The following is a 24,678-nucleotide window of genomic DNA, read 5'->3' as shown; positions in this document are numbered from 1 at the left end:
AACCTCATTGGTTCTCGATGAAGCTCAAACGTGTTGCGTAACACGAGAATGAACCTCATTGGTTCTCGATGAAGCTCAAATGTGTTGCGTAACACGAGAATGAACCTCATTGGTTCTTGCTGAAGCTCAAACGTGCTGTGTAACACGAGAATGAACCTCATTGGTTCTTGCAGAAGCTCAAACGTGCTGCGTAACACGAGAATGAACCTCATTGGTTCTTGCTGAAGCTCAAACGTGCTGCGTAACACGAGAATGAACCTCATTGGTTCTCGATGAAGCTCAAACGTGTTGCGTAACACGAGAATGAACCTCATTGGTTCTTGCTGAAGCTCAAACGTGATGCGTAACACGAGAATGAACCTCATTGGTTCTTGCTGAAGCTCAAACGTGCTGCGTAACACAAGAATGAACCTCATTGGTTCTCGCTGAAGCTCAAACGTGCTGCGTAACACGAGAATGAACGTCATTGGTTCTCGCTGAAGCTCAAACGTGCTGCGTAACACGAGAATGAACCTCATTGGTTCTCGCTGAAGCTCAAACGTGCTGCGTAACACGAGAATGAACCTCATTGGTTCTCGCTGAAGCTCAAACGTGCTGCGTAACACGAGATGAACCTCATTGGTTCTCGCTGAAGCTCAAACGTGCTGCGTAACACAAGAATGAACCTCATTGGTTCTCGCTGAAGCTTAAACGTGCTGCGTAACACGAGAATGAACCTCATTGGTTCTCGCTGAAGCTCAAACGTGCTGCGTAACACGAGAATGAACCTCATTGGTTCTCGCTGAAGCTCAAACGTGCTGCGTAACACGAGATGAACCTCATTGGTTCTCGCTGAAGCTCAAACGTGTTGCGTAACACGAGAATGAACCTCATTGGTTCTCGCTGAAGCTCAAACGTGCTGCGTAACACGAGATGAACCTCATTGGTTCTCGATGAAGCTCAAACGTGTTGCGTAACACGAGAATGAACCTCATTGGTTCTCGCTGAAGCTCAAACGTGCTGCGTAACACGAGAATGAACCTCATTGGTTCTCGCTGAAGCTCAAACGTGCTGCGTAACACGAGAATGAACCTCATTGGTTCTCGATGAAGCTCAAACGTGTTGCGTAACACGAGAATGAACCTCATTGGTTCTTGCTGAAGCTCAAACGTGCTGTGTAACACGAGAATGAACCTCATTGGTTCTTGCAGAAGCTCAAACGTGCTGCGTAACACGAGAATGAACCTCATTGGTCCTTGCTGAAGCTCAAACGTGATGCGTAACACGAGAATGAACCTCATTGGTTCTTGCTGAAGCTCAAACGTGCTGCGTAACACGAGAATGAACCTCATTGGTTCTTGCTGAAGCTCAAACGTGATGCGTAACACGAGAATGAACCTCATTGGTTCTTGCTGAAGCTCAAACGTGCTGCGTAACACGAGAATGAACCTCATTGGTTCTTGCTAAAGCTCAAACGTGATGCGTAACACGAGAATGAACCTCATTGGTTCTTGCTGAAGCTCAAACGTGATGCGTAACACGAGAATGAACCTTATTGGTTCTTGCTGAAGCTCAAACGTGCTGCGTAACACGAGAATGAACCTCGTTGGTTCTTGCTGAAGCTCAAACGTGCTGCGTAACACAAGAATGAACCTCATTGGTTCTTGCTGAAGCTCAAACGTGCTGCGTAACACGAGAATGAACCTCATTGGTTCTTGCTGAAGCTCAAACGTGATGCGTGACACGAGAATGAACCTCATTGGTTCTTGCTGAAGCTCAAACGTGCTGCGTAACACGAGAATGAACCTCATTGGTTCTTGCTGAAGCTCAAACGTGATGCGTAACACGAGAATGAACCTCATTGGTTCTTGCTGAAGCTCAAACGTGCTGCGTAACACAAGAATGAACCTCATTGGTTCTTGCTGAAGCTCAAACGTGCTGCGTAACACATGCGATTTCTTTGCCTGCTGTTTACGTTCACAAACATAACTGACTGTGTTTATGTGAACTTTGTGTGATTTTGATATAATCTTGTGTGTATTTGACAGTTTAAGGCAAGGCAAGTTTATTTATATAGCACATTTCATACACTATGGCAATTCAAAGTGCTTTACATAGAGAGGAATAAAAATAATCTCAAAATAAAAGCAGTTTGAGCGCAATAAGATGTGAAAGAGAACTTAGTTTAATACTCACGGGACGCGCCGTCTGACATCCAGCTTTCTGTGCGCGTGCTTCGGGTGTGTGTGCTCAGAAAACCATATATCAGAAGTTTAGACTGATATGGCTAAAAATATGGCTTTAAAATGCATGCAGATAATAAACTTTCATGATGATGAAGAACTGCAATGTCACGTAAGCGGGGCAGTGATAGAGATTATAATCAAAACCAAACAGATGTTTTAGTTTTTGGCAGAGTATCAGAGGCAGGAGCTGTAAAGGCTCCGCCCTCTCCTGGATAGGAGGCGAAGCAGCAGCTCATTTGCATTTAAAGACACATGCATGAAAACAGGTTTTTCCTTACTTTCAAAAATGGGCATTTACAACATGGTATATAATAAATGATCTGTGAGGTATTCTGAGCTGAAAATTCACAGACACATTCTGGGGCCACCTGATACTTATCTTATATTACAACTTGTAAAAAGGTGCATAATAGGTCCCCTTTAAAAGTCAATAGATATCGCCGTCAGTTCGTGCTGCCGGTAACACTTTCTCCGACAAGCGGATGTGATGAGATCTGTTTTTTGTTAATGTGATGTTCAGCATAAATGCTGCATTCATGCTTTGTCATAATTATATAAAAACACATGACATTCTACTCGTAGCTGTTTAAAGGGGTGGTTGATTATGATTTCACTTTTCTAACTTTAGTTAGTGTGTAATGTTGCTGTTTGAACATAAACAACATCTGCAAAGTTAAAACGCTTAAAGTTCAAAGCAAAGGGAGATATTTGATTATTATTCACCTTTTTAAAGGTGCAATGTGTGATATTTCTGAGGATCTATTGACAGAAATGCAATATAAGATCCATAACTATGTTTTCAGTGGTGTATAAAGACCTCACTTAATGAACCGTTATGTTTTTATTACCTTAGAATGAGTCATTTATATCTACATAACCGCGGCCACCCCCTTCTTTGAAGGTCGACATACTGTGACGTCATGTGTCTACCGTAGCCGACAGCGAACAGAGCACTACAGAGCGTGTTTCGTCACTAACTTGAATGAGAAGCAGCAGAAAAAGACGCAGCAGAATAAGGTTGTCCCTGACGCGGCAAACGTGGAGAAAAACATGCTGTCTGAACGACGCCTCGGACATCGTAACTTTAGCTATTTCCCCTTACCTAAGTTAGCTGCTTTGATGCTCTTATCTTATACTAACTAGCATGGAAACAAGCTATGGTAAAGTCAGTGAATAAAAGACTAACACAATGATAAACAAGTAAAAATAACAATCGCAATAACATGTGGTTTTACTGAATAATTAAGTAAATATAATTTAATATAAAATATAATATAGAGAAACCTCATTGCTTGACTTGCTACTCTCTGCTGACTCAGACGATGACATCTTCCGATCCTACGTCGGCCACCGTAGCTTCTCATTCGAGTTTGCAATTTGAAGGAAAGGACGCGAGTTATTGACCGGTTGCAATTCGCAAATCTCACCACTAGATGCCGCTAAAAATCACACACTGCACCTTTAAGGACTACAACAAACGGCTGGTAGAGACTACACGACATTTCTCCAGGGTTAGTGACATCAACAACCCTAAAATTTATATAAACCCCGCCCCTGAACACGATTTATAGATTATCAAGACAGAATATGCTAATCAATGACTAGAAGATAACTACACATAAGCTACATAAACTCATCAACTAACCATTCAGAAATGTTGTCTACATGTTGTCACTTCTTCTTGAGTCTCTCCATCTTTTTGAATCCTTTTTGAACATAAAAGGCTAAAAGTGTTTTTCAGTGCATGTCTATGTGAGGTAAAAGGACACAAACTGTTGAAGCTCCACCCCCTGTGCCGGGAGCAGCAGCTCATTTGCATTTAAAGGGACAGACACAAAAACGGTGCGTTTTTGCTCATCCTCAAAAAGTGACAACTTTAACATATTATATAAAAATATCTGTGGGGTATTTTGAGCTAAAACTTCACATACACACTCTGGGGACATCAGAGACTTATTTTACATCTTGTGAAATGGGCATTATACCACCCCTTTAAGTCCTCGGACTGGAAATTAGACATTTCTTTCAAGACCTAAATGAATCTGCAGCAGTCAGTCAGTCATCATGTGGTACAAGTAGGAGCTCTCAGAAAATCCCCAGATAACAAGTTGTAATCACGAGCTCCGAGGACGTGAACGCTCTTTACAAGATGAGATCTTGAAATTACGAAGGTAACTGAATGCAGAATTGCATTTTTAATTTGAATGCAAGGAATAAAAATGAACAAAAATTCAAAGAAATTAATTTAACTCTAATTTCCAGAGTTAAGTTGTGGCCAGCTTAATTCATATTTACACTCATTAACTGAAAGGGAGCAAATTCTTTAATGCAGAATTTTGCATGACTTTGAACGCATTGTCAATTCCATTTATCGTGTGCATAATGTGTCAGACTGCAATGAAATGCAAGTGTGCTCAGTTTTCTCTTTCAGTTCTTCTACAACTACTGTCGTGGGAGAGCAACAGTTTGAAGAGTATCTTGCTGAGCAGGTGTGTTAAAGTAACAACTTATAATGATCTGATTTAATGGCACAGACATTTAGAGGAAACTCTATCTGATGCCTGAATGTACAACAGGACCGTGTGCTTGCATTTCTTCTTGCCGAACATTCACGTATGCATTAATGCACTTGAATGAAGTCTATGATCCAAGTCACTTTAGATAAAAGCATCTGCCAAATGCATTAATGTTAAATACAGTATATGGTATATAACTATTCCACACTTTAACTTAATAATGAAGCATGCATACTAGTGGCATTCAAGTGCAACTGACATAAAATATATACAAGCAAAACAAACGCAATAGAGTTGATCTTAAAATGTTTGTGCCTGCTTTATATTTTTAGGTTCGCATGATTGCAGATATCCGAACGGCACACAGGCGCTGGACAGCTATCAAACACGGCTTATGTTAGTGCCATCCAGAAATCTCAGCTCCTCAGCCATGATGACAGAGAGAGAGAGAGAGAGAGAGACAGAGAGAGAGAGAGAGAGAGAGAGAGAGAGAGAGAGAGAGAGAGAGAGACAGAGAGATGTGTGCTGGCAGCCTCTTCCATCTGCATTACTAAATCATACACTGTCTCTCTGCAGGGACAAATAAAAACCTCAGTGCTGAATATTTCAGCAACGGCTTGGATTTCATCATGGTAGGCCTGACAATATTGATAGAGGAGCCAAAAAGATACTAAACCTAAAGCCAGTGACATGAGACTTGTTTAGTAGCATCAGTATTAGGAATGCAAGAGCAGTTTTTAATCATTCATTTATTTTTACTCTTGCGTGGAAGCACTGAATTGATATTTCTCTAAACAATTCGCCCAAAATTGCTTGATTCAAACTTCATTTTGATACGAACATGATGGTAAACTTGATCATTTCTGAACAATCTAAGATTAAAGTTTGAAAGTCTCCTGTTGACACACACATGTTCCCCATTCAAAGTGAAAATGCTTGTGATTGGAATTGTGATTAGTCTACTTACTCTAAAATGTTTACAATGTGGTTAAATTACAATATGGTTACATAACAGATGAGATCGGGTTGGGTAAAAAAAAAAAAAGTCAAGATCAATCAAAATTAGATAGGATGTTATGTCCTTAATATGACATTTCTGATATGACACCATTTTTCCAAATCAATAAAAATGTCATTATAAAGTATAAGTATAATGAGTATAATAAAAAATAAAATTGCCTGTTCAAGTCATTTGAACTGAAATTGTATTACATTGATTAAAAATATTGAGTTGAATCTCATATAACTTTTTAAATAAAAAATATTTTGATGAGTTAAAGTGATGTTAGAATATAAGTTTCAATGACTTTTTTTAATGAAAAATACATATTTTCAAAATGTTGCAGAAACATTTGTCACATTCATCTTTAAAAGAAAAATATTACCAATAACATAAAATGTGGATAAATGAGAAAAAGAGAGAGGAATGAAGATTATATGGTGTCTTTTTGTATTTCTTCATAACTAATTTGCCATTCATACTGATAGGCTGACTTTTGGAGAGAAATAAAAAGACTGGCATAAATCAGATTAACATAGTGTTAATAACCGTAATTTAAGTTCTCTGTTTGGAGCGTCTCAGAGCACCGTTCAGCACTGACATCTGCCAGACTCGGATCTCGCTGAGACGGAAAGTGTACGAGCTCTGGAGGTTATTGATCGATCCGCCTCTGAAGGCCCTGTCATGTCACCTCTGCGTTCTGGTGATAACTCGTTGTGGTGAGATTTGGCTCCTGTAAGATGAATGTTGTCTCTATGACATATATGTCACCTGAACCCGTGTCTGCTCCTGCAGGTGGCCTCATGCTGAAATGCAAGTCTTTGGGGCTGTTTTCACACTTGGTTCGATTGCTTGGTACGGACCTGAGTTCGATTCCACCCCTGCTCAAGCACACACTGGATTTTTTTAGGGATATTTTGTTCAAGTTAAAAATGTAACCTGTAGTGATATCTACATTTACTTACTTTATTTTCCTTCTTACATAACGATAAACTACATTGTAAAAACTAGTTGTGGCATTGCATGGTGCGGTCATGGGTTTGATTCACAGGGATGCATGAACTAGTAAAGCATTTAGCTTGAATGCAATGCAAGTCGCTTTAGATACTGTAAAAGTGTCTTGCAAATGCATCAATGGAAATGCATGCATACATGCATGTGCTTTTATGTGCATATTTGCATGCATATATGTGCTCGCCTCACATGTTTTTTGGGCTTGTACGTGCTTGTGCACCATCGATTATCTGCGTTTTAGCATGTCTAGCGTGTTAGCACGTCTGTATGCGTGTGCTCGTGCATATACGTGCTTAAGAACAGGAACAGAGCGAACTCTAATCTGTTCAAGCACCTCAACAGTTCAACTGTGCCCTTCAACAGTTGTCATTTGCTTCTTCAAATACCTTTGTCATCGAAGAGAGATTAAAAAAAGCCTCAAATGAATGCGAACAAAGGCACAGCAGAGGAGCAACGCAGTGCAAATTGCCTGATGATGAGGTGGCTAATCCCACTGCTAGTTTAATTGATACTTAAAGGCCTGCTATCCGCTCTGAAGTGCTGAGAGGCTACAAACCGCCTCGGCCAAGGTGTGGTAACAGGGTGAGGAACTGCAAGCGACTTCTCTGTCTCTCTCTCTTGCCTTCCTCTGCAGTCTCAACTCGCTCTTGCACGTTTGCACTCGTGCATTTTAGGTGCCACTTTAATCACTCTCTATTGTTTTGGGCTTTCTTTTCGCACCCCTGTGATACCTCAGACCTTGTCTGCCCGCTTTATACCAGTTGTCTCAGTCGGTGTCTTCTCATTCGCAGGGTGGCATGAGTCCAGAGTGTTGTTGTGTGTTGACAGGCAGAGCTGGGCACTGTTACCTGTGGAAATGTGCATGCACAAATGAGCACAACGCTTTCGGACACTGACAAAATCATTCTGGAAGCAATGCAGTTTGATCAAGGTAAGTTTTGTGGTCCTTATATCATGCTTAAAGACATTTCATCTGCAATTGTAATGCCACTTGCAGCACCAAACTGAATGCCTGTTGACTTTGTTTCAAATTTTGAAGCCATTTTGTAATATTTGGCTAATGTCAGATTGCTCAAATAAACCCAAAGATACTGTAATTCCGCTTTGGTGCCACTAGTGGCACAATAATTGCATGCTCACTAAAATAAATGAATAATGTGGACAAAATGCATCATCAGAGCAATTTTATTCTTTTGGATGCAAAATAATCATCACGACTCCTCATATGGCGTTCGGTCGCCAGAGCGGAAGTTGAATCCAATTTGTCGAGTGTGTGTTTGTATTTGAACTTGTTGCAATGCATTCTTCAGTATTTGATGTAGTTGCAAGGTTACACAGCATGCCAAGCTCATGGGTTCGATTAGCAGGAAATGTATGAAATGATCAAGTATACACCCTGAATGCAATGCATTCTTGCAAATGCATACATGTAAATATGCGTAAACATGCATGTGTGCATTTGCTCCATATGTGCATGTAGTATAGCCAAACATACTGTAATAATGTTCGGCTAATGTCAGATTGCTCAAATAAACCTAAACATACTGCAATTCCGCTTGGTGCCACTAGTTGAGCACTAATTGCATGCTTGTTCAACTTACTGAAGCTATTTGTCTTAATGTGGACAAAATGCATCATCAAAGCAATTATATGCAAAATAATCATCACGGCGTCCACGTATGGCGTTCGGTTGGCCGGAGCGGAAGTGGCGTCCAATTTGACGAGTGTTTGTTTGAAGGTAAGTCTCTGAAAGAAGCACTCGATTCTTCCTTCCCCTTCCCCCACTCTCTCAACTTCAAGAAGACTTTCTCCCACTAGAATTCTGGAATGATCATTAACCTTTCCTTCTGCCCCCCCTCCCTCCTCCTTGCCAGGCTGTATCTCCTGTTCTGTTTGGTTCCTGGCCCCATATGCCACTTTCCTATTTCCTGGCTGTAGACAGCAGGGAGTAGCTCTATTATCACCTCCACTGAGCTGTCTTTGAATGTGAGAGGCAATTCCATTTCACTTTGCCACGGGGAGGAGGAGGCAGGCGTACTACCCAGCTCACAGAAATTGGCTAAGGGTTCATTTTTATAGACCGAGCGCAAGGACACAGCTTTTCTTCTGGTGTTATAGAGGATTTCGAATGTACTACACTAATGCCATGATTGCTATTGTGAAAATTGCTCAATATGGGTTTTGACAGGTGCACAGATCGAGACTGTTTGTTTGTTTCAGAGAGGTGTCGTTGCATTTGAATATTGCACATCCAGACGTTTACTCATATATTTATGCTATATATGTATTTGATTGATGCACGAACCGTTTTAGAATTTTAGCGTTGGTTTGTTTGAATCTAAACATGCTTTATGCTTTATTTAAACTCGTTACACAGACTTGATTTTGTGCATTGCAGAGGATTTCGAATGTCCTATACACTAATCCCATGATTGCGAAAACTGCTCAAGATTAGTTTTGACAGGTGCACGGATCATGACTATTTGTTTGCTTCAGAAAGGTGTCATTGCATTTAAATATTGCACATCGAGCCATGATTGATCTATATGATTAATGCATGCACCATTTTTGAATTTTCACTTTGGTTTGTTTTATTATTCCATTGTTTTCTTTACATCAAAACATGCTTTAAGCAAGTATTTGAAGTAGATACGCAGTCTTGATTCTGTGCATTGTTGCATTTCTGAAATATGTCACACCGTTTGAAGTAAACATTGCATTCTCGCCATTGCCATTAGCCCAAGTTGTCTTCTTGTACTGTCAATTTTCTCTTTCAGAGCAACAGTTTGAATTTTAATCTAGTTCGTTAAAAAGCATGCTTAAATAATAACACAGACATTTAAAGGATTATGCATCATGCATTTGAGCACTGAAGCTTGGTGCAAACTACAGTAATGCAAGAATGCACATGAAGCTTGTACAACAAAGATTGCATGCTTGTAATGCTTTGGCTAAACATTTGCGTCTACATTTGCGTACCTATGTTTTTGGCCCAAGTGTCTAAGATTCTTTCAACTTGGTGCTTTCCAATGGGGTTTTCAGTGTGTGTTTTTTGTGATGCGACAATGCTATTGTATGCATAATGTATATTGAACTGGAATTGTGCAAATGTATAATCTTTGCCAGCCATTTATTGTTAAGTTTCGTTAACATGTTTAGCCACACATTTTTTATATTATGTGCAGTTCTGACAACCGAAAATCAAAACCTGCACTGCTCAGGACAGCTAAAACTATATATATATATATATAGGGATCTGTTTCTTGCTGGGAAAAATCAGCACAGCACAGAGGCTAGAAAGGTTTTTCTATCGTTTAGGGTCTGGGCAAATATGTTGAAATCCTCTAAGGAGGCTGATGAAAAATGCACCCGCTTCGAGCCATCGCTAGTCTTAAGCTAAAATTGATGTTTTATAAATAATTTCGACCCCACAAACATCAAAGGCCACAATCACAGCGACTCAGTGATATTCATTTGGCATAAGTCAGTTTCATTTTTCCGAGCTTTTCATCAGAAATGGCTTAAAAAGTATCCCTGCTCTGAATCTTTCATGACTTGGGGCTTGCAGAGGACAGTGGCTGATGTTCTTCACTTGTAGACGTCTGACAGCGCTCGGCAGCATCAACAACAAAATGCTCACAAACCCCCGTTGCACTTCCTGGGTCATACGGCCTAATAAATATTTCAAGGGACTAGCGACACACTGAGCGGCTGATAACAGGTCAGTTGCAGGTGATAAAAGTCGGTTTTAGTTGGGACATTAGGCCTTTTCTTCAGTGTGTGATATTATATCTTCACCTTCGTTTAGCCCTGTATTACACATCAGAGATTTAGCTTCGCATCGCCTGAACAGTGATATCAAACCGCTGATCTGGCCAACAGCAGTCACGTTTGAGTTGGGTCATCATGCTAAACTGGCCAATCACTTCATTGTAAAAATGAAATTAACATTTATGAAATTTTACAATGTGAACTCTGTTCTGAAAAAGTGAGTTGTTGCAACTCCTCACATGAAGCACATTAGAGACACCAATAGCAATTTATTTCAGTAGATTGGCATTAACATGATGCTAAGCTAATGACGTAATAATCGAATAAACAATACATTCTTATGAAAAGCCTGCGAAAATATGGTTATATGCAGAAATATTGATATGGAATATAAATATTGCAGTATTTATTATTAATGATTTATCCGTGCTTATTATTTTCATGTGTCCTCGTAATCTTTAATCAAAATAACTTCCCCTTCCCTCTTTCAGCGAAGTCTCTTCTCTTCTCTAATGATGAGGGCGGGTCAACCTGTCACTCACATGAGATCCACCAATAGCAAACCACACCCATCCAATTAATTCCCCACAGAATAAAGTCAAGCCCCGCCCTACATTTGTTCTTGTTTGAGAAGCCATTTTACTCAGACTCTGATATACTTCACAATAGGGAAGAAAAAAAGACTATCACAACTTTAAAGGAAATGCCTGTAAACTTAACAGAAAATGTTCTTGCAGAAAAATACCATATGCATTATTAATCTCTCTACAGATACAGAGTAAAATACATAACACAAAAGTTGAAAAAGACACTATTGTCAGGGTTATGTTTGTTTTTGATCCGTTTCCCTGTTTTGTTCATGTCTGAGTTTCACATGTTCCTTTGTTCAGTTTCCCGCCTTTGTTCAGTTTCCATGGTTACCGTCATTATTAGTTCATTAGTTTCAGCTGTGTGTCATTTATTAGCTCGTTTCAGTTTGTTATTTAAGCCTCATCCTTGCCTTCACTCCTATGTTGAGATGTGTTTGCACTGCCTGTTTGCTTGCTTTTTGAGTAAGAATTAAACTTATAAGTGTTTTGTGAAAACTTGACTCTTCTGTCTTCAGCTTCCATGCATGCATCGTTACAACTATATAAATATATAGCATTTATATATCAGAGTACAGTGCTTTTAATTTGATTAGATTTTTTATTTTACTTTTTAATTCCCTAGAAGAGAGAGGACAGACCTGATAGAAACCAATCCGCTGTTTGGTTTTAAAAATCTTTTAATCAGTATTTTTTTATTAATTTTTTTGTGTGTGATATTTTTGTCTTGATTTTAAGTAAGAAACTAACAACATTTAAGTGAGGTTTATGTTTAAAACAAGAAAAAAAAAACATTGCCAATGGAATATGAAATTTAAAAAAAGATATTTAAGAGAACAAGTCAACATTTTCTTGTTTTAGTAAATCTTTCTTGTTTTAAAGATGTTTAAACAAGTAAAACACAGATTAAACAAAATATTTATTGGCATGTGCTGGAAGCACGATGCCTTAAAATGCTGCCTATTTAGGTGCTCACTATAGGACAGAGCCAGGGTGTAATCTATTCACTATTAAAATAGAGTAAATGCATACAGAAGATTATTCATGTAAAAAAGTCATTACCTGAGATGTTTGCAGCTGGGAAAAGTCAGGGAGGTCATTGTTCTGTTCTTCTTTATAGTTCATCACTTCTGGAGCGATTGCACAGGGAAGCTAAAAGTAGAACAAGCCAATGCTGGAAGTAACAGGTATTTCTTTATAGGTGTATTTTATTAGAATTCTTAATTAAAATGCTAATTAATTGGGTGTCCATTGGTCTGTTATTGCTGATTATAACGGACACCATAATTAGACCAGGTTCAAGTTCAGCAAAGCTATACTGGCGTAAAGTGAACCAAACAGACCCTTTCCTACCTGAAAGGCCAGCGTCCTCATTAGCCTTGCTTTTGTGGTGTCAGGTGTGGAAAATAAAGCCAATAAATTGCTCTAATTTACTCTCTCCAATTCACCTTTGCATAAAATAACTTTTATTGGTTTACTTTTATTAGGTGCATATCTTCAATTAACACCTCTTAAAAACTTAAGCAATGCGTGGCAAAACTCGTAAAATAATAGAATAATAATAATATCGTAGACTGACTTGAGTCAACCATGAAACGAGGGCACAGATAATTGGTCCATACGCCGATGTGGGCACCTGAAATGTCAGGCATCGTTTCAAGAGAGAAAGCGTATTTAGAGGGTCAGCACGTATATGCAGGTAAATCTGGCTCCTTTACTAGGCTGACAAGGAGAACATCGGTGACACCTGAGCAGGAGAGACCTAAAAGGACATCAATAATGAGAGGTGTGGGAGTGCATCTCAGGGGACGACATGGGCCCGGAGTCGTCTGCACAGAGGCTAATAAGGGTTTAAAAGCCACAACTGTCCACAGCCCACGCCAGCACACCAGCCGTCTTTCTTTTCCAAAGAGCTGCCTGATGCTTTGTGACAGGCCTCAGCTGCAACCGCGGGGGACCGGGGCGGTCAGTGGTTATGTCAGCATCAAACAATACAGCCCGCCCCTATTAGAGAGCCGAGGCGTTGATTAGAACGAGCCCTCTCTGAATACTCTCCCAATTCGACAAAGAAAGACGTCATATTTCGGCTTGACTTCTTCGTATGAATTTCATCTGGCATCTGGCAAACAACTTATAAATAACTCAAAGGCCATCTTAAATGCATTCCCATGAAATTTTTAGTGACACTGTAATGTAAGCCACTACCTGTCATGAATCGCAAATAACCTCGGCCTCTCGCCGTGTTTACTCTGTTGTCCATCAGCTCGCGCGCCTTCCTCATATATTCACCACAGAAAGCAATCTCTTCTGACTGTAGTGGGACGGCCTTCCCTTGTCCCCGTATCCAGGCTGGCAATAATTTCGTTGTCATTTGCTGTGCGGTGACCACATCATTGATGTGACAGTGCCGGGCATTAGGTAAAGTCCCCAGACTAGTGCTCACTTACAGAAGCTGCCTCGATCTGTCATTGACAGTGATTAGATTAGACCTGGCTGGCAAACACGTTCCTTAGCGACAGGACCTCTTGATGTGTTCGGTCCTTAACCAACCTCTGAAAATTTTAATGTGCAATTTTTTTATTTTTTTTTACATTTATATATTTGAGACTTTAATCCAAATCGACTTGCATTTAAAGTGTACAGTTTATCAGTTCATGCATGCCCTAGGAATCGAACCCATGACCTTGGTGCTGCTCTTCCGTTTCAGATACGGGAATGCATTAATTTGTCTAATTAATTGTTAGGTAATAATATTTCACCCATGGCATTGATTTGATTTAGATCACATCGGATGCATTGCGTTATAAAATCTGCTGTTTGGCTTCTTCATCTAGGCAGTTGTTGGCTTTGCACGACTAATGAAGAATCAGCGGTCCGACCTCCAGGTTGATGTCATTTATACAAGCTGTTTTCGCAGGTGTTCCTTAGCGACAGGGCTTCTTGATTTTGTGTGGACCTTAACCAACCTCTGAAAACTTTAATATGCAATTTTTGGTTACACTTTATTTTAAGGTGTTATTGTTACAGTGTAATTATATATTTAAGTACTGAGTAATATTAAGCAACTACATGTACTTACTATAGGGTTAGGGGTAGGATTAGGATTTGGTTGAGGTTTAGTTGCATGTAATTATGCATAATTTACTGTTATTACTTTGGTAAGTACATGTAACATACAGTATGTAACAAGGACACTGTAAAATAAAGTGTAACCCAATTTTTTTTAACATTTATATATTTTAGACACTTTTATCCGAATCGACTTGCATTTAAGGTGTAAAGTTTATCAGTTCATGCATGCCCTGGGAGTCGAACCCATGACCTTGGTGCCGCTCTACCGTTTCAGATACAGGAATTCATTTTTAGATAATAATATTTCATCCATAGGTCACATCAGATGCACTGCTGTTTGGCTTCTTCATCTAGGCAGTTGTTGGCTTTGCACGACTAATGAAGAATCAGCGGTCCGACCTCCAGGTTGATGTCATTTATACAAGCTGTTTTCGCAGGTGTTCTTTAACGACAGGACTTCTTGATTTGTGTGGTCCTTAACCAACCTTCAAAAACTTTCATATTATGTGATTTTCAGGTATTAATATTTCATCCTTGGGTTGCATCAGATGCATTGTCTTTCAATCTGATGTTTGGCTTGCACATCTAGGCGGTTGTTGGCTTTGCATAACTAATGAATGCCATAGTGGAGAATCTGCGAGAACTTTAAAATGTGATTTTTCGGGTAATAAATGTTCCGTCCCAATCTGATGTTTGTCTTGTTCATCTAGGCTTGTTGTTGGCATTGCACGACTAATGAAGAATCTGCGGTCTGACCTCCAGGTTGATGTCGTCCACACAAGCTGTTACACATGCAGGTGAGGCTTTATTAGAGGTGCTTTCAATATCATCACCTTCATTTATACAGCGCTTTATACAATACAGATAGTTTCAAACAGTAATCAATGATGCAATCTTCTGATGTAAAGCGTCATTGTTCAGCTAAAGTCAGTTCAGTGTAAAATCCATTATAATGGGAAAACATTTAGTGAAATTAGTTAGAGAGGCGACGCAAACACAGCAGCTGCTGGCGTGGGTCAGCGCAGTGTTTGTACCCACCTGATGATGGAAAAGCTCTCCATCCAACACAATGACTCCCTGAGGGAGCGGCTGGTCTTACCGTTCCTAATCACGGCGGCCCCTCGGCGATTGTGGCCACTGACTGCGCTAATAAGTGCAAAGTACAGGGGGCTAATACACAACAAAAGGAGAGCAGAAAAAACAAGTATAGGGGGAGAAAAACAAACTCCTCGGGTTGGCGCACACACGGTTAATTCAACAATAAGGCCTTGGAGCAAAGCCTGTCGGCAGCCTATTAAAGAGAGGAGAAAGGGAGGAAAGGCAAATAATCCGGTAATGAGGATGAGAAGATGGCCGCTCGCCCTGCTGGTAGGCTTCAGGCAAGCCCGTGCATGCATGTTTCAGGAGAATAGATTACTGGACCCCATTGCCCTGTTATAATGACCCTTCTTGTTAGCCTCAGAGATGGAAGCCTCTTCATTAGGACTCACAACAACTCACCTCTGCCTGCATCCCTTTCCAGAACACAGGAGCTGTTTGCACCCATAAACACACGTTTTCTTTGGCTTGCGAATCAGTTGGGACATTATGAGGTGTGCTGAGGTCTCAACTGTGTGGCTAAATATCATATGCAAGCTAAGATTATCGCAATATCTAAAATACACACTCTCTCTATAAATCATGTTTTATGTATGTACTGTATATGCAGATATGCTGGAGAAAAAAACAATATATATATATATATATATATATATGCACCCACACACCCACACTTCATCATATTTAATACTTAATCATTGAATATTTCTAGACCCCTAAACAGAAGAAGGTAGTGGGTTGCAACAGCAGGGAAAAAACATGCTTAATGCAAACACTAAGCATAGAATTGTGGGTTGCACTTTATTTAACAGTACATGTACTTACAGTGTACTTACCAAAGAAAGTACTGGGTAATATAAGGTAACTACATGGGTTAAGGTTAGGTTCAGATTTAGTTATTACCAAGTTATTGTATAATAAGTACTATCATTTATTATTATTACTATAATATGTACATATGTACATGGGGAACACAACTGTGAAATAAAGTGCTAGTTAGGATGGCAAAATGAATAGTCTTATCAGCCTTTCTAAGAGAGAAGAAAATATTTCCCATTTCTTTTGTTGTTTATGTCACCCAATCAAACTGGTATTTTGGCGCTAATTCATCTGTCACTTGGTAATACGGCTAATACTAAAACAATATTTGGCCCAGTGTTTGATTCTATGTGTTATGCTGTTAAATCACACTTATAGTGTTATGCATTCACAAAATAGTCAGTTTTCTTATTCAGTCTATATCAGATTGTTGGGCTAGTGCAGTTCGAGGTAGTATTAATCAATTTCAGTGTTTGATTTTTTTTTTAAATCAAACTTAGTTGAGAACCACTAATTATTTTTAATTAATAATTTTGTGTGTGTGTGTATATATATATATATATATATATATATATATATATATATATATATATATATATATATATATATATATTATATATATATTTATAATCCGTTCTAATAAAGTTTCGAACATGACACCGCAATGTTAAGTGTGCTTCCCCCTTATTTAAAGGGCCAGACCATGCGAGAGTTTCTCAGACACTCATCAAAGACTTCAGCGGTGTTTTCTAATCGGTCGTGTGGAGAGGCAGTTGTGGCAGTGAGACAGGTGAGATGAACTGATAAGAAGAGCCTATTGCAGGCTGGTGATGGAGAGGTCGATGTGACTCTTATTTCAGATGTTGACATGCGGCGTGTTACTCTAGAACAAGCACGAGCGAGGGGTGATTAGGAAAAACTTCGAAAACTAACTGTAAAACGATATTTGATTTATGAGAATAACAAATACACGCGAGTAGCCGTCGCTTGTTTGAAAAACGTGCAATGACTAAAATAGCCTACAATAAACGATCGCAAAATCATTTCCCCTATTACTAACTCTGCAATGCATTATTCCCCCTCGAATAAAGACGTTTTCTTTACGCGCATTGCATTAGAATGCATTGGATAATTGTAATATTATCCAGATTCAATTTGCATGCCTTTTAGTGTTATTTAGCCTATAAGATGCGAATTAGACCTTGCCTGTTTAAATTTTTTATTTTTTTATTATTATTAAAATTACAAATCCTTTCAAGATATAGCCTATTATAAAAACACATTTCGACAAACAATGCATTTTTTTGTTTTTAAAATGTGGTCGGCTGGATTGACTCATGCCTGATTTGATTGTTTCAGGCATGTTTTGAAGCGTTGAATGCATAACTTGGAGTAGTCCACTCATATAAAATATTTATATGCCTTGGGACCAGTAAACAGATCTTCAAGAGAAGCCAATATTTCACGCTATAACGCAAACATTTTAGATAGGGCGCGAGGCGTGTCATTTCAAGCGTTTTAAATAATAAATAATGAAGTTTTCGTGGTAAACCGAGTGACTTCTGCCGCATAGAAATATATTCAGCACACAATGACCTCGAATGGAAGACAATAGGGTTTATTTGCACTACTTAGTGGGCTACTGAAGATTCACACGAGCCTCAATTTTCACAGACTACAGTATACAAACATGGATGACCAGCAGAAGTGAATACACTGTGGCGTGTAAGCCTCCTTGATTACACTAATTAAGTTCTGTCTAATTAAATTACCGTCACGTGTTAACCAATAGCAAAAGTTGATTCATTAAGCATGCAGACCGAGGACTGAAAAGCAAAGCCTTTCCTGATTGCAGGCTAGTGTCAATTGGCTAATTTGCTGTCTTGCACAAAGTAGCTCGAGCCGCAGGAAGGCGTTAGTTTTCTCTCGCGCTCGCGTTAATTGCTATTTGTCATCGAGCAATGCAGCTCGAGCGTTGCATCTCGCCAGCTCTCGCGCGCTCCAAGAAATGTATGATTGTGGGCAGTGGCTACCCAAACTCACACGCATCTGAGTTCGCCTTGCAGGACTACCCTATTATATCTGTCGGCGACAACCTGGAGAGAAGTTCACCTCTGAAAAAAAACTCCGCTGGGATGACGAATCAGTCAGAGGCAGACAATTTCTCCGACTCGAAGGACTCATCGGGGGACGTCCAGCGAGGCAAACTCTCTCCTGATCTTGACGGAGTCGCCGACAGTCGTCACACTTTCGATGGATCTGCAGGAGAAAGGTATCTCCTGTCTCAGTCCAGTCAAGTTCAGCCGAGTCCCACCAGCATGTTTCCCTACCCGAGTCAGCATGGACCGACGCACCCGGCGTTTTCCATCGGCAGCCCGAGCCGCTACATGGCGCACCACCCGGTCATCACGAACGGAGCCTACAACAGTCTCTTGAGCAACTCTTCTCCGCAAGGCTATCCGACCGCGGGCTATCCGTACGCGCAACAGTACGGACACGCGTACCAAGGCACGGCTTTCTACCAGTTTTCCTCCGCTCAGGCCGGGCTTGTGCCCGGTAAAGCGCAGGTTTACCTCTGCAACAGGGCCCTGTGGCTTAAATTTCACAGGCATCAAACGGAGATGATTATTACCAAGCAGGGGCGGTAGGTGTTTTGCAATTACGGGGATTACTGTCCGTTCTAGACGCTATATTTTCCGCACACTGATGTTTTCGTTTTCGCAAATATCTATATAACAAATTAAGGTAATGAATCGTGGGAAAATTACATGGATCACAGCATTTGTTTTGTTTTTTCATTCCGAAAAATCTTTAAGCTTTTTTCTTTTCTTTTAGTCTGCATTATCCAAAAACCAAAATCCATTGATTTAGGTCAACCTATTCTTTATTTTCAGCCTATTGCTAAGCATTATTTGTATATATTCCTATTCTTTGGATTTGTTTTCCAAACATTTAAACCCATTTATTATTCAGGCTATATCCTTTGCCTTTATCGAAAGCATTTGGTTTTCGATTTGGTTTTCAAAGATATTTACATTTTTGTACTAATCCTTTTCGATTTTTTTTTTCTTTAATCCAAAGTTCATATATATATATATATAATAACATTTTTTTTTTAAAGATTGCAAACGTTGGTTTGGCTACATGTAGGCTACTACAGAATTATGCATTGAAACTTGAAATTTTATATACCCCCAGGCGTATGTTCCCGTTTTTGAGTTTCAATATATCTGGTCTTGATCCAACGGCGCATTACAACATCTTTGTGGACGTGATTCTTGCGGATCCGAATCACTGGCGCTTTCAAGGAGGAAAATGGGTCCCGTGCGGCAAAGCGGACACGAATGTAACAGGTAAACAAAGTATGCCTCCCCCCAATTTATTTAGTTTAATTTATAATAATAAAGCAACAATGTTTGCATTATTATTTTTATTATTATGATTATTATTATACGCCTATTATATAACTGTTTAAATACCGTCGATTTGAATAAGACGCAGAGGAGTTTATATATTATTATTATTACTAGTATTATTATTTATGTTGTGCTACCTCAGCACTGACATTCCAATCATGATATTTGTGAACAGGAAACAGAGTGTACATGCACCCGGATTCGCCAAACACCGGTGCGCACTGGATGCGTCAAGAGATATCCTTTGGAAAACTCAAACTAACCAACAATAAAGGAGCAACTAACAACACGGGACAGGTCAGTTATTGATCGTTAGATTTGTTTATTTCATTATTTTTAATTCCACTACTGTGTCATGCATTCAGACTGCTTTATGAATATAAATAATGTTGTGCATTTCTGTGTGTAGAGAATATTAAATTATATTGGATAGCATTTTACAAGCAGATCCTCAAAATGAGTTTCGTTAGGTTTATTAATATTTTTGGAAATATATATCTTTTGTGGTAAGATCATTTTACTGAACATTTTTGAAATTATGAAAATATGCTACATTAACATATACGTTCGATGTAGCCATGCCCATTTGTCCTAGCCATAACAAAATTGTATTTAAAAGATAAATAAATAAACCAGATAATTTACAAATGAGCTGATAAAACATTTAGTAGAATTTAGCTAAATTAGTTCAATGTTGGAACTACGCGTGCGTAAAGACGCGTGAGGAGATGCTCTCTGACTGTCGTTTTTTCGCTTGAATTCCTGCAGATGGTGGTCCTGCAGTCTCTGCATAAATACCAGCCTCGACTGCATGTGGTGCAGGTGAACGAGGACGGAACCGAGGACACGAGCCAACCCGGCCGGGTGCAGACCTTCACTTTCCCGGAGACGCAGTTTATCGCCGTCACCGCGTATCAAAATACTGATGTAAGAAAAGAAAATGGATTTCTAAAAAAAAATCGATGGACTTATGGGAGAGTTTTAAAGTGTGTAATTTTTTGTTGTTGATTGCAGATCACGCAGCTAAAAATCGACCACAATCCATTTGCAAAAGGATTCCGTGACAATTATGACACGTAAGTTTAATTTTTTTTTCTTGTGTAAATGCATGGTCTGACACTTTCTATGTAGTCAGGGTTAATTATATGAAATATTATTGATTGAAATAAATTAATTTAGATGCACATTAAGTAAAAACATATTTTTTGCTTTAGCCTGGGCTTAACCAAACCATATCCTGTATTTGTGCATGCGCATTTCTATTTCTCAGACTTAAAGACGACAGAGCAATAACAAGTGCTCATATGTGGCATGTGAATATTATAGCAAAAGTAGGAGTTATTTTAATTTTAATCTGTGCATGTGGATAAGAGTACTTTTTTTATTTAAAGTGTCAGTCAAATCACAAAGAAAGGTTTTATTGACTCTGAATTCCCATTGGCCGATGTATTAATCAGATGTGTGCGTTTCTTATTTGGCTTGGCTAATCTCAAGACAAATATATCTTAATTTCCATTCACAGCATCTAAACAGAAACACATTTAAGTTATTTTACTAATTGTAATATTTATAAACTATCACTCTAAAAAATGCTGGGTTGTTTCAACCCATATTTGGGTCAAATAAGGACAAATCCAACCGTTGGTTTAAAAAAAATTATGATTGAAACTTTAAACCCAACGGTTGTTTTTCTTCCATATTTGACCCAAAAAAGAAAAAAAGAAATCAACAAATTTCAATTTCTAACCCTTGGTAACCATTTTAAATGAACTTTAAACCCAACAGTTGGTTTTATCCATTTGAGACAAACATGGGTTGAAACAATCCAGCATTTTTAAAGTGTAGCCTATTAGTGCAATGTGCATTTTGATTGTCCGTGAGCAGTGCTTGATTGTTAATTTGCGCAATTACGCACAGAATGGAAAATTGATATGTGAGCAGCATCGTTTGCACATTCGCAACGCTTTATTTACGGTTAGCTACGCATCTCATATGCAACATTAACGTGTTTGTCCATCATCTTTCTCCAGTGTCTACACAGGGTGCGACATCGATCGGTTGACGCCGTCCCCGGGTGACTCTCCACGCTCTCAGATCATGCCTGGCGCAAGATATGCCATGACTGGTTCTTTCCTGCAGGACCAATTTGTCAGCTCGTATGCCAAGTCCCGCTTTCACCCTGGCGTCGGAGGCGCTCCTGGCACGGACCGCAGCGTCCCACTTAGTAACAGCTTGCTCTCCCCGCAACAAACCGAGGACACCACGGTGGCCTCCCCGCAGCGATGGTTTGTCACCCCTGCCAACAACCGACTGGACTTTGCCGCCTCGGCATACGATGCTGCCGCGGCTGCTGATTTCGCCGGTAACGCGGCCACCCTTCTGTCGTACGCAGCTGCCGGAGTTAAAGCGCTGCCCCTGCCCGGGGCCGGGTGCTCCAACAGACCCCTGGGGTATTACGGCGAGCCGCCGGGGTGGGGCACCCGCACACCACCGCAATATTGCAGCAAGTCCAGCTCTGTCCTGTCGTGCTGGCCGTCCAACTCCGTAGGGAGCAGAACGAGCTCCTCCAGTTACCTGGTCCCTGGCCTCGACGACGGAGACGCCATCGCGCCCGAGAGGTCACCGCTAGGCGGGGCGGATGAGTCCAAACCCAAAGACCTGTCCGAATCCAGCTGGATAGAAACCCCGTCCTCAATTAAGTCGATCGATTCGAGCGATTCTGGGATTTTTGAGCAAGCCAAGCGGAGGAGGATTTCGCCATCTGCCACGCCGGTTTCAGAGACATCGTCTCCATTAAAATCTGAAATGTTGACGCCGAGGGAATGCGAGAAAAACTGCTCCAAGGACATCGGCTACTACAGCTTTTACCCCCACAGTTAGAAACTCGGAACAACTAATGCATGGCTCGTGTGTTCATAAGGATTCACAAGTGACTTACAATCTATTTATGTGCTTATTTATTTATTTGTTTATTTATTCATATATCCGGCCGATCTCGGTCGCCTCGTTCCAATGACGCCATCAATCGCGTCGCGTTTTTAACGGAAAAAAAACTTTGACACGAAAGCTTGAGATGTTTTCGTTTCCAAATGACATTTTAAGGTTCTAACTGTCAAACCTATTGTAAGTATGAAAGTAATGTACATAACTGTATTTATCTATCCATTTGTGATTTTTCTCGTTGAACGTTGATGTACAATATAGAAAACCGGATTAGGTTTAGCCTATATGTTTAATGTACTTAGAACTGTTCGTTCCTTCGAATAGCTACATATATTAAATATTTTGATGTTTGGAAAAAATAAGAACACAACTTATGTAGGTTCCCGGTTATGACAGAAACGATGGATCTGACTGAATTGGAAGTATGCTTACCAGTTGAAGAGCCCGCCAAAAAGAGTTCCTCTGACAGGAAACAAATATGGCGGACACGTGTCTTTCAAAGGTCGTTTTTTATGTGAGCTTATATTGATGTTGCTTTTTAGAGTCGCGTCGTCTGTTCGTAAATATCATAGTCCGTAGTTTCATTTTGTGAATGTTGTTGTAAAGTTATCAGAACGTATGTTTTTAACTGCACCAGCGTAAATCCCATTACCTTTTTTGTAGAGTCAAAAATATAGACTATCACTTCACGTATTAGAACTGAACTAACCCAGACATTTTCATTTGTATTTCATGGGCTGTTTTCTCATGAGAAAATACGCGAGTTAGGCCTGCTAATGTGTAAAGGTAATGTAATTGTGGTGTGCTTAATTGCAATAAATATGACAGAATGTGAAACCCGGGTGAAATACACAGGATTCCAACTAAGCTGATTTCAAAACCAAATATTTCTGTTCTATTTTCCTCTACCTGTCTTAGAGCAGTATATATAATGATAATGCCAGTCACAATGTGAATTTTGTTGCCTGTGCGATGCATTTTCATAATAAAATGTAGTCATGCAATGCGACAAATAAGCAAATCGCCCAGAACAACCTTTTTGGTAGTTTTCTATTGGTTTCTTGTTTAATTCGACTGTCATTTTACATCATTTTGCTGTTGGCTACTAGTTATTTAAAGTTTTTTTAAAGTTAAAGTTTTTTTTTTTTAAACTTTACTAGTTACAGTAGCCCCAAAGGTAAACACATCAGAGCTTAATGTAGCCTATCAATGTCACTGCATTTAACAAAATATCAAATCAAGTGGCATGCATGACGAAAAATATCACAAAAATTATTTCAGATTAGACATTCAAAGTTAAGATGGTAATATTTGGACACTTTCTGATTGTCAGATCAGATGTTAGTGGTCAAATACACCTATGGTTACTCTCAAGGATATCAGGGCCAGAAATTAATCAGTTCTCATGAAATTTAGATTTCTCATGGATTTGATTTAAAAATGGGGATTGTAAATATTTTATTCTAGGCTTGTAGACACTTTAGTGACTTTTTCAGTTAACTGATTCATTTGAAGTATTTGATTTAAATGGACAGCACACCATCATAAAGCTATAAACTGTCCCTAAAATGAATGTTGTCATCCATGATCAACCTTGGCACCATCAAAAGACCCAGGAAATTTAAGTTAGTTCAGTTGATGTTGATAGTTATTTAGATATTTTATAATGCAACTTACATTCAGATGTTTTTAAGTGCGACTTGCATCCAAGTACCTTTTACATTTACATGTACATTTATGCATTTGGCAGACGCTTTTATCCAAAGCGATTTACATTGCATTTCAAGGCACACAATTTACATTCATATCAGTTCTTGCTTTCCCTGGGAATCGAACCCATGACCTTTTGGGGCTACTGTAGTATATGTTGCACAAAATCTAAGACATGACAACATTAACAGATAATAATAGTCTTATACAAATCTTTAATCCATTTCGGCTCATTTACGTCCATATAAATATGCATATCTATAAATGTAAATAGGCACTCGACTATTGCCTATAAGCAGACTTTGTACACTTTTCTGGGACATACATTTCAGACCATTTTACAATTTCAACTTAGATTAAGATCTATCAAATGTCCTCTTAATCCTGGTCCTCAAGTAGCCCGGTATTCTGCACATTTATTTATTTACATGTGAATAAATCATCAACGGATTAGTGGCATATACAAGACTTGGACTGAATGGTCCAGAAAAGGGAGATGTTCAAAAT

At 39.4% G+C, this 24,678-nt stretch overlaps 1 protein-coding gene across 2 annotated transcripts; it reads left to right on the top strand.

Moving 5' to 3' along the window:
- Window positions 1-3,748: 3,748 nt before the first annotated feature.
- tbr1b (T-box brain transcription factor 1b) lies at window positions 3,749-23,482 on the top strand. 2 transcript variants are annotated; one of them, XM_082174692.1, is made up of 11 exons: window positions 3,749-4,714; window positions 5,074-5,137; window positions 7,547-7,686; window positions 14,896-14,982; window positions 16,797-16,892; window positions 18,169-18,746; window positions 19,301-19,455; window positions 19,694-19,815; window positions 20,287-20,445; window positions 20,533-20,594; window positions 21,549-23,482. In XM_082174692.1, the coding sequence occupies exons 4-11, from the start codon at window positions 14,977-14,979 to the stop codon at window positions 22,396-22,398; spliced, it is 2,028 nt and encodes a 675-aa protein (XP_082030818.1). In that variant the 5' UTR covers window positions 3,749-4,714; window positions 5,074-5,137; window positions 7,547-7,686; window positions 14,896-14,976; the 3' UTR covers window positions 22,399-23,482. The 2 variants fall into 2 exon arrangements, with proteins under 2 accessions (XP_082030818.1, XP_082030817.1); XM_082174691.1 differs by lacking the exons at window positions 3,749-4,714; window positions 5,074-5,137; window positions 7,547-7,686; window positions 14,896-14,982 and having other exon boundaries at window positions 16,797-18,746.
- Window positions 23,483-24,678: the final 1,196 nt, after the last annotated feature.

The sequence above is a fragment of the Leuciscus leuciscus genome (genome assembly GCF_965113295.1).
Source record: "Leuciscus leuciscus genome assembly, chromosome: 7".
Classification (NCBI taxonomy): Eukaryota; Metazoa; Chordata; class Actinopteri; order Cypriniformes; family Leuciscidae; genus Leuciscus; species Leuciscus leuciscus.
This window is presented reverse-complemented; position numbering and strand designations above follow the sequence as displayed.